The 10,747-nt window shown below is 38.7% G+C and overlaps 1 protein-coding gene across 1 annotated transcript; it reads right to left on the bottom strand.

Annotated features, from left to right (window-relative positions):
* Positions 1-182: 182 nt before the first annotated feature.
* On the bottom strand, positions 183-7,766 carry LOC125902695 (cAMP-dependent protein kinase inhibitor alpha-like). The gene is made up of 3 exons (XM_049599234.1): positions 7,316-7,766; positions 6,596-6,786; positions 183-3,139 (listed from the first exon to the last, which is right to left on the bottom strand). The coding sequence occupies exons 2-3, from the start codon at positions 6,756-6,758 to the stop codon at positions 3,066-3,068; spliced, it is 237 nt and encodes a 78-aa protein (XP_049455191.1). The 5' UTR covers positions 6,759-6,786; positions 7,316-7,766; the 3' UTR covers positions 183-3,065.
* Between the last annotated feature and the right edge of the window lie 2,981 nt (positions 7,767-10,747).

The following is a 10,747-nucleotide window of genomic DNA, read 5'->3' as shown; positions in this document are numbered from 1 at the left end:
CTGTTGGCCAAACTGCAGAAGTACAAGACAAGAAACTTCATTTACTGTCCTCAGTGATTTATTTTTTTGACACATAGAGTAGAAAATATGGTTATAGACAGTCAGACAAACACCTACACATTTAGCAGAATCATGCACCTGCTATATTTCTACATGCTGAATTATGAACAGCTGGGTTTATACAGTATTGTTGAAGTGGGTGGGAGTCACTACACAGTCACATGGCAGTTTACAACTTGAAAACCTGATTGAATGAGTAATATAAAAAAGAGTTATATTTTCCATATTACTGTCAGCATGAATAGGAATGAGACGCAGTCAAGCTGCAGTGTTACAGTGAGATTATACTAAGCAAAACTGGGGACAAAATAACAGAGTACACAGTTTGATCAGTGCATGCATGATGGTCTCTACAAGATGGTGAGTATGGGATGTATCCATTATTACACAAAGAAGCAGGAATGTAGTTCAGCCTCAGTTTCAGGGATAGAAACTTTCACACAAACATGTTACATTTACTGGAAGCTCCACTGAGTATTGCATATCTACATTTACGGAGTAGTTTGACATTGTGGGAAATACACTTACTGACTTTACTGATGAGAAGTTGAGAAGATTGATACCATCCTGATGCCTGTACGCTAAATATGTAGCTGAAGCAAGCAGTTGTTTAGCTAAGTTTAGCTAACTGGCTTAACTATCTTTTCTACGGTTGGGCATAAATTGACACTTGTTTTCTAAAACAAGAAGAGCAACACTGCCCCCTCTTTGCCAGGAAACCAAAGTACATGAAAAAAAAACACAGAACACAGTTATTCTGTGGGCTGATAAATGCTCTTCAAAACATCAGCAAATCTACAACAAATAGTAGGTCAGAGGTCAAGAGTTTGCGTACAAGTTATCAGGGTTGCCACACCTTCTCCAACACCAAATTAAAGGTCTTTTCAAGGACTTTCAAGGCCCAGTTCTCTCAAATTCAAGGACCCCACAAGGTATGGTTAGAGACATGGATCAAGATTACTGTTACAGCATTGCCAAGTTTATAGCAGGCTTTACAGAAGCACACAGATAACAAATTAAAAGATAGAGGCTTGAATTGTGCTGTGTAAGGCCGAATTTATACTCGTGCGTTGAATCAACGCCACCCCCTACGCCGTAGCTTGATGTGCAGCCTCCCCAGAAACTAACTACATGTTGCAGCGACGCAGACCTCTTGTCTATTTTTGTAAGTTGAAACCATTTCCCTCAGTGGAAATAAAGCTTATTATTTTAATTTCACGGATAAGAAACAATGAATTGTGAAGACAACAAAGCCTCCCCAAAAATAGCATTTAAAGTCTTGTGTGTGATTTATACTTCTGGATTTATCCTGGCTTCATATGAGCACGGGTAATCTCTGCTCGTTGCTAGGCTAATTTATACAATGTAAAATGCCATAGGCTTGTGCTAATAATGTGAGCATTTTATATTTGTTTGGAAAATGAGTTTAATATAAGACAGTTGTTTTGTCAGTGAACCTTGTGAGTTGTAATGGAGCTGAATTTTGTCATGTTACCTTTGTTAAATGCTGCTGTTGTCCCTGGATTCCTACGAGAAGAGGAAAAGTTCCCTAGCTGCAAGGCTAATTTATACAATGTAAAATGCCATAGGCTTGTGCTAAAAACATGTATAGCATGTTGTATTTGTGGGGAAAATGTGTCTGGATTAACACAAGTGCTATGTCTGGGAATGCTGCGAGTTATAGTGAAGCTGATTTGTGTACTTGTGTTTGAAATTATCTCTATTAAGCTATGTTTAACCTGTGTTTTGGGTGTGTTTTAAATCAACTAAACTTTACAGCACCGCCGACCAGTGTTTTTGAGGTGTAACTGCAGACACAGACACACCACCACAGAGGTATAAATGCTCACAACAGTGTTGGCCACGTGCGTAGTTCTGCCGCACGAGTATAAATCCCGCCTAACAGTAATGGCAGACCATACCAAAAGAAATTCGACATTTATTCTTTGCAAAATATCTAAATTTGAACACTTTAAATGATCCAAGTCTATTTATGTCTAATTTTAAAAACTTTAAAGGCCTTAATTGGATTTCAAGGACCCGTGGGAACCTGTGGCATCAGTCTTCTCAAAACTCTTGGCAAGAAAGCAAGAGTATTTCCCAAAATTTCAAACTGCTCCTTTAAGGTTGTGATTATACATAATGGCATCATTAGAAAAGTGTTTTGTTTTTTAAAAAGTATCAACATTTTAAAAGATAGTACACCATCATCATTCTTTTAACCACTGAACCATTGAAATATGTTGTTCCTACTGTACTCACTGTAAATGTATGGCATTATTAAGTGCTGTTGGTCAACATAACAATGTCACATTACCAACCAGTCTGCTGCTTTCTACAGTACAAACCAGTTTCACACTTGACTGGATTTTGTCCATCAAACACAACAGATTTAGTGAACACACCTTTCAACAGATAAAGTAACCAAACCCCAGTGTTTTTATTCATGGTGTTTCACTACAGTTGAGTAGTCCAATTCCCTCTGAAGTATTGTCAATTCAAAGGAAGCACAAGCCATTAACTGGCAATATAATCTCTATCAGCATCACTACAAACATGCTACTCCCACTGTGACCCATTACATCAGCACGTCTCAGCGGTCTTACAAATTGCCTGCACAACTACAAATTCACATCTATTTTCTTTTTTCATTCCATCCATCCAGCCTGTGTGTTTAGTAACTAAGACTGAAAGTAAAATCAGCTGTACATGAGCTACAGATTTGACTCTGCTTACTCCAACTCTGAAATACACCCCTGCCAACAGTCTGTTATTCTAGTGCACAGCAGAGCCACAGGGACATGAGAGCACTGGGTGATCACATCGCAGCACAGCACAGCGCCTCTACAGTGGATTTAGGGGGGTCAGTGCCCTGTTTATAGGCACCTCAGCAGTGGTGGTGCTACCCTCCGGCTACCAGACCACTGTGGACCATCGGCTTCATCACAATGGCAGCTGAAATCCATCTTGCAGCTCTGTGACCACTGGCAGGAGTGTGTGGCAGGTTAGCTGTTCCTCTGCTCCACCTCCCTGTGGGTCGAGGAAGAAGAGCTCTGGCTGTCCTCAGTGTCGTTTCCATCTGCAGAAGAATGAGGAGAGGGAGGAAATTTACAGGATATAAATATTAGCAGGACTATATCAGTATTTTTGAATGTTTCAGGCTATATTCCTGGTCCCCAATCATCTTTAACTTTTCAGCCAAGCTGGTGGCATGACTCTAGGGATAGCAATATCAGTATACTGGCCCGGCGGTGCACAGCTTTAGATGAGACTCATCTCAAGATAAATTGGATATTTAAGGTCCACAGAGGATGAATTGTAATAACTTTGGTGATCCCCAGACTAATGACATTCCCACCAGCATCAGCTTAATTTCTTTAGTGCTAATTAGCAAATCTTAGCATGCTAATATGCTAACTAAGAAGACAAATTTAATAAACATTACCTACTGAACATCAGCATGTCATCCTTGACATTATGAGCATGTTTCTTGGTAGTAGGGCTGGGCAATATAACAACTACATAATATATACCGATATATTTTCAAGTAAGATATAAATTTAGACAACACCGTTTATATTGATATAGGATCAAGTTACGTTACATGACATGAAATCACGGCTTTTCGCTAGCGCTTGTGCTAATAACGTTAGCAAGTTATATTTGTTTGGAAAAAGTGTTTAGTATAAGACAATTATTTTGTCAGTGAACCTTGTGAGCTGTAATGGAGCCGAATTTTGTAACGTTACCTTTGTTAAATGTTGCTGCTGTCCCTGACTTCGTATGAGTAGGCGAAATGTATCCTAGCCGCTAGGCTAAATATACAATGTAAAAGGCCATAAGCTTGTGCTAAAAATATTAGCATGTTGTTTCTGTGGGGAAAATGTGTCCAGATAAAGACACATAAACACAAAAAAGTGTTTGTCTGTGAATGCTGTAAGTTATAATGAAGATGATTTGTGTACTTGTGTTTGAAATTGTATCTATTCAGCCATGTTTAATGTATGTTTTAGGTGTGTTTTTATTCAACTACACTTCACAGCACTTCACAGAAATCCACCCACCGACTAGTGTTTCAGAGGTGTAACTACTGTGCAGCTGCATATTTTCAAACAGGAGAATAAAATCTATTTTGATCAGTCTGTTTTTATAAAACTGCTTGTGACATCTCAAATGTGTCTTTGACTTGCAAATGAAAACATGTAGCCCATTTCGTAGAAAATACAGAGATACATGTATCGCCAGTCAGCCTATAAATACCGAGATATGAATTTCTGTCCATATCGCCCAGACCTACTTGATATTAGTATTTAGCTAAAAGCATCACTGTGCCTAAGTGGAGACTGACAAAATTACTATAGCATGTAGACTTTTAACAGTGCACTGACAGCCTTTTCTCCTGCCATTCAGGAAGGAATGCACAACAATGTTGTACAAAAGTCAACTCACAGAAGATAACTCCCTCTCTGAATCAAACATTTGTTCTCCAAGCCAGCTTTGTAGCTGCCCCTAAAAAAAGCAAAGTGCACAACAACACTAGGTATTTGCACGAATATCATTTACCAGCCTGCTAGACTTTGTGCAGTGAGATTTGGCATATGGTACAGAGCTAAAAAGCCAAAGCTGATGTTACACAGATGTTACAGGTCACAAATAAGTGACGTACAACCAAGAAAAGACTGTTAGCTTTCACAATCTGCTGCTCTCTCTAAACGCTGAAAGAGCAAAAGTATCCCCATTTTAGCTGGAACACACCCCCTTCACAAACTCAATAAACAAATAAATAAATACAATTCTGAACCCTTTACAACTTTACTTACTAAAAAACTGTACACCTCTGTGTATGTATGATATTACTTTGCATTATGCATACACATTTACTACATTCCTGTTTACATTCTATTCATTTGCAATATTGTCTACCACAAATTTAAATTATTTTATGTTTATTTATGTTTCTATTTTATGCTTATATTTTAACTATTGTATTTCTTGGGTTTTTATTTTGCTTTCTGTTGCCTGATTGTCTTTCTTTTTTTGAATACATATTCAATGGCCATTGTTGGAGGCTGAGATCTTAGATTTGTATAGGCAATGAATGCCTTTCTGTAACTGTTCAGCACATGATAATAAGAACTTGAACTTGAGGAAAAGACAGAATTCATAGATTTTCTCTTAAAAGTGAACATTTAACTTCTGCTTCATGAACACTTTCAAACATAACCAGGATCCATAGATAGTAGTAATAAAGTGACTGCACATATAAGTGTTAAGTTACGGTTTAACTTTCGGAGCACATAAAACTTCTGATAACATACAGAAATAATTAAAAAAAAAAAAGCTTTTATTGCTATGGTAGATCCAAAGAGCAGGGTCATTTCAAAAAGCATGGCTGATGCAAGTTGGAAAACATCATTTTAAAGTCTTTTTTTCTTCAACAGTGCCTCTCTTTTCTTAAAATACACCATCCCTAAACTGCAGGGCACCTTCATTCATGGCCTCCACACCTGGCTCCAGGCCTGCTACACACAGAGACCCAGCAGAGCTGTTTCTAAACTAGTGAAAAATGATGCTATCACGAGAGTGAAGATGAAGTTTAGAACAGTAAAAGGAACAGAGGATAAACAATAGAATCTTTAAATTTATATAAGTAACATTTTCCTCAATTTTCTATACAGATGTGTTATACGTTATCAGTGGCATCCTCTAAAACTACACACAGTAAACCTGAAGGATAATGGGATTAGACTGTTAGAGCACAGTTTTGTTCACAGTACACTCTTGTGATTTACTGACTTTTATATTGATACCATCGTGACACATTTTCTCAAACAAAGTAATTTGGTATGGTTGTGAATAACAATCTTGGAAACCTTGCTTTATCTGCAGCTTGTGGAATATATTAAGATGAAAGCTTAAGTGGAGATTTGTGTCAAAACCTGTGTTTTATTAACATAGTATGTACCTGCAATGATTTGGGGTGACAAAAAGTTACTATATGCTTTTTAAGGCAGTTGGCTAAAACCACATTATTTTTCTCTGATTTAGTGCCTGTCTCTTTAAGTTCCCCTCCTGAAAAAGCCCAGTCGGCTGTGATTGGTCAGTGTTTCAGGGTCAACCAAATCTGTGCTTTTAGCATCTCTGTACCATCATTGCAGCCGGAGGAATAACGGTAACGGCACCATAGCGGCACTTTCTATCTTTATAGACTGTTATACTGGAAATGCATTGCTAGGTAACAGCTTGGGTCCATGTTTACTTCCTGTCAGCTGATGTCATTCACAAACACTGCAAAACATTCCAACAAATAATACAAAGGGACCCATTTAGACTATTTATGTTTCAAGTTTGAGTTTAAAGACACAGTTTCTGAAAATGGACTGTGTGCATTTCTCTGCGGATCGAGCATTTTTGTACCTTTAAAAAAACTCTTATAGTTTCACCTCTGACATAGAACAAATCAGGTAAATAAAATGCATTAGTACACACAAAATCAGTTCAGAATAATCCACTCTACTGTGATGCAGTAGTTTACCTCCCCCTCCTGCGTTGATGTGCAGCTGGGACAGGGACAGGGTGAGGGGCATTTCTCGTCCCTCGGGGTCGGTGGGACTCTGCAGAATGTCGTGCATGGCGTTCCTGCGTCCTGTCCTGCCGGAGGCGATGAAGTCTGCGTACGTGGCCTCAACATCAGACATCGCTCGTGCATTGTTCACACAGCAACACCTACAAGAGGAGCAGCTGGAGGTTCAGCCCCATCTAGCACAGTGTGTGTGTGGTCATAGTGCATGATGCTCTTATGGGCAAGGCTATTTTATTTATGCAGCACATTTTATGTCAGGTAAACTCAGTGTGCTTTACAATGGTTAATACTTGGGTAAATTTGCTTGAAAGACTGCATATTTATGGTAGTAGTATAAACGATATAGCCTACTATTCCTATGCATATTTATTATGCTATAACGTTATGTCACTCCACAAATATTGGTAGGACACACCTGACTGACACAAAACAGCAGTTTCAGGACATTTTCATTTGAATCACTACTCACTAGTTGTGCTTTTCATAAATGTTCACAGCTTTACAGCTTCCCAGTATTTGCAGCATCTCATGCTAACCCAGGCAGCCCATCCATGGTTAGGCCCACAAGTCAAGAATTAGATATAAACCCGGGCCCACAAGTCAAGTTAGATTCCCGAAATAACTCATGACGTAATTACATTATGTCTCAGTTCTGTTTCGGCCGTTTCTTACCTTCAGTGACAGCTCTACCAGTGTTGTAACCACAAGCTACACATCTAGGGAGTGACTTCACATACAACGCAGCGCCACGGGCCCGACATCACATCAAACCATCCAACAAAACAAACAACACAAAATAAAAAAAATACCGAATCCGACCCGCGACCAGAAGATAATAATCCCAAAGGCCTTACACTACATACCGCCGCGAGTCAATGCATGGCAGTCATTTAACGTTATTAATCACATCAGTAGGATGCTTTGCAAAGTCCCTAGTCTAATTCTCCTCCATAGCCGTCGCATCTTCCTCCTTCGCGACCAATCAGCAGCCAGCAAACCGCATCTGCGCGCTGATTGGACAGGAGACACAAAAGGATGAGAGGAGAGAGCTCTGAGCAGCACCAGGCTTATGATGCGTTCAATGTCACCTCGTAAACCTTAGTTACCAGGCTAAAATATTTCTTTGTATATCTATGATATTGCTTTTTGGATGTTGCTTTTACAAAACAGTTTAGAACTAATCGTTAACGAAGCAGTTCTTTACTTATAATAGAAATATTCAAATGTTTTTGCAGATTAGCATGGTTTTAGCTGATAAAACATGAAGAGGAAAAGTCCATGTTTATTAATTAATAGAGAAGTGTTTGCGTTGGCCTAGGATATTTAAAATTATTGACAATGGAGACTAACATATAGATAAAAATACAGGTAAAATCCAAGATTGCAAAGATAAAATGAAAAATGAATTTACAATAATTGTAGTGGAATAACGAGGAAAAAATGATATTACAAACTACTACATTTTTCATGTGCCCTGAACTCCTTGGACTTCATTTCCCACAGGCCTCGAAAGCAGCAAAAAGCTATGTAACCACAGCATTTTTTTTTTATTTTTTACATTAAATGCATGTTTTTATTCTTACCACAGCTAATGAATCTACAGCTTACACTGTCATTTGATGCAGCACTGGTGTAGCCATCTAAAATGCAGCTCACATTTCAGAATAGTTAATTCATCTTTAAATGCCTTCTTTCTTTGTTAAAATTACTCATCATCCAGGGATCAAACAAAGACAGGCAAAATGGTTCATGAAAACCTTGTTGTTGTTTTTTTTTTTTGTCTTGATGTTTGCCCTCTCATGAGATTGAGGGTTAGGTCACATTTGGATCCAGTGTTGACTATATCTCTCTGAAAATACCCACTCTAAATCAAATTATTACACAAAAGAAGACATGCTGTGTGCTCAGTGACACAGAATACATTAGTGTGGAGGATATTTGCTCTGCTATGATGATGTGAAATTCGATTGAAACAAGATAATGCCAGGAGATCATTGTGTGCGATACTTTTTATACCACAGGATGGCGCTGCTGCCAGAAGGTATAAACACAGCTCCCTGCAATCTACCTGCAATCACCACCACAAATAAAAAAAACACATACAGCCTATATAAACAAAAACTGCCTTGGGTAAGTGACATTACTCCAGTTGTTATTTTACTGTTGAGTCAGTCAACAATCGTTATATGAAAGTATACTTTATATGAAATAACAATGTGAGGGTACCTTATATGTGGACTAAAGGGCCATTTCTGATATATTTTAGATATAATTTTTAAATCTTATATTGAAATACCCTTAAATTAAGCATTAGTAATCCTCTGAAGATGCTAAGGATTCACTGTCTTGCTCACTGATACCAGTATCCATACATTTTGTAAAGCCGTTTTTCTGTACCAAGTTCATCCTGCTGTGCTGCACCAAGTGACATATTACAGGATTGTATCATTTCCCTCTGTGGGGAACCAACATCCAATGTCTGTATTTACCACATTCATTTTCTTTATAGTTCTATCTGTATTGTAAAGACAAAATATGGATGATTTAAGTTTCGTCCTGATGAGTTAAAGATAAAACATACAAAACTAACAGCTGCAATACACACACAAAAAATAAATGTTGACATTGCCACACCCATGACTCCAGCTCACACAATGAACAGTATGAGCATCTTGTTGCTGTGGAAACATCTTCTCCTCTTTGTACTTGTGGCGCAGGGTTTCAGCAGCAGGACGCATTTGGGAAGTTTTAAAAAAAAAAAGGAATCTGATTAGTGGCAAAGAGTTGAGATGAGTTCACTCCCACCAGCTTCAGAAGCTTTACCTTCAGATCTGTGCTGGTGACAGGACCCACAGAGACACAGCTCGCTTATTCACTGGCTGTCTGCACTGCTGCGCTTTACCTCGCTGTCATCTGCCTTTATATATTATTCCAGCTGCACCTTGTCTCTCTGTGACTGATGTCTTCACAATGGCTGCTGCTCTATCAGCTGACAGGCCACCAGTCCATGAAATCTGCAGAATTATGAAATTAAACAACTATTAGTCATAATTAAAATGTACTGTACAGTCAGAGAAAATCTAATATCATATCAGGTTGTTAAAGAGCAGTTTCAAGGGACCCCCCCTCCTTCCCTCTCCACTACTGTGCTTTATACTTCTACAGCAACACATTTCAGTAGGAAATATTGTTCTGTTTCCTCCACTGTTATTTGACAGCATTAATAACTAGTTAATTTTCAGATTAAGATTTTACTTATCTACTCTGTTATTCTCTCTGTGCTAAATCCACATCATGTTACACTTACTACCTTTCATTTTAAAAACAGTCTTAGTGTTACAGGGTTGCCTTTGTTGCTTCCCTGTTAGCTTAACTTTAAGCTTAGCCTATTTTACCAGCCTTTAAAAACCTGCAGTTGATACAGTCTTGCTAGTTGTGTTACGATGGCTCGTGACTCTTCCACCTTTGCAGACATGGTGTCTTGAGCTTATTTATGTTTGTAGGTCCTATGTTCCCCAGCTCCATATCATCTTAATATAACTCATTTGAGTTTCACCAGTCCCTCCAGGGATTGATAAAACTAGAGATGGCAACAATTATTGCAAATACAGCCAATCCCTGTGAATTCTGCACGACCTTGCAATTTTGTCCAATCACCCAAGTTTACATCAAATATGACTATTTAAAACGAGTAAAATTTCATTGTAGAGCTATGTGCAGCATACTGATTCACTTAGCCTCTCTTTGTCATGAGACGACTGCAGGGGGAACCAGTGCTCACACACACACACTCACTCACACACACAGTGACAGGGCTAGCCATTAGCATCAAACGGCTAATGTTACCCAACATTCTTTAAAAGGTTTAACAACAGAGTCGAGCGATTTGGGTGTTGGTGTCAATTGTTAACCACTGCTGCAAGGCTTCTGTCTAGGCAGCAAAATATACACAGTTAGGATGAGATCATGTTACGCTGTGTTAGCTCATGCTAATGGTGCTAACTGGGCGGAAAGAGCAGGAGACACCATCCTTCAGCACTGCATCGAACAGCAACAACAACAGTCGGCAATGAGCTGTTGCAGATTCTAACTCTGTGGGAAACA

The sequence above is a fragment of the Epinephelus fuscoguttatus genome, linkage group LG15, assembly GCF_011397635.1.
Source record: "Epinephelus fuscoguttatus linkage group LG15, E.fuscoguttatus.final_Chr_v1".
In the NCBI taxonomy this organism is placed as follows: Eukaryota; Metazoa; Chordata; class Actinopteri; order Perciformes; family Serranidae; genus Epinephelus; species Epinephelus fuscoguttatus.
The sequence above is the reverse complement of the archived record's forward strand: the minus strand, read 5'-3'. Positions and strand labels throughout refer to the sequence as shown.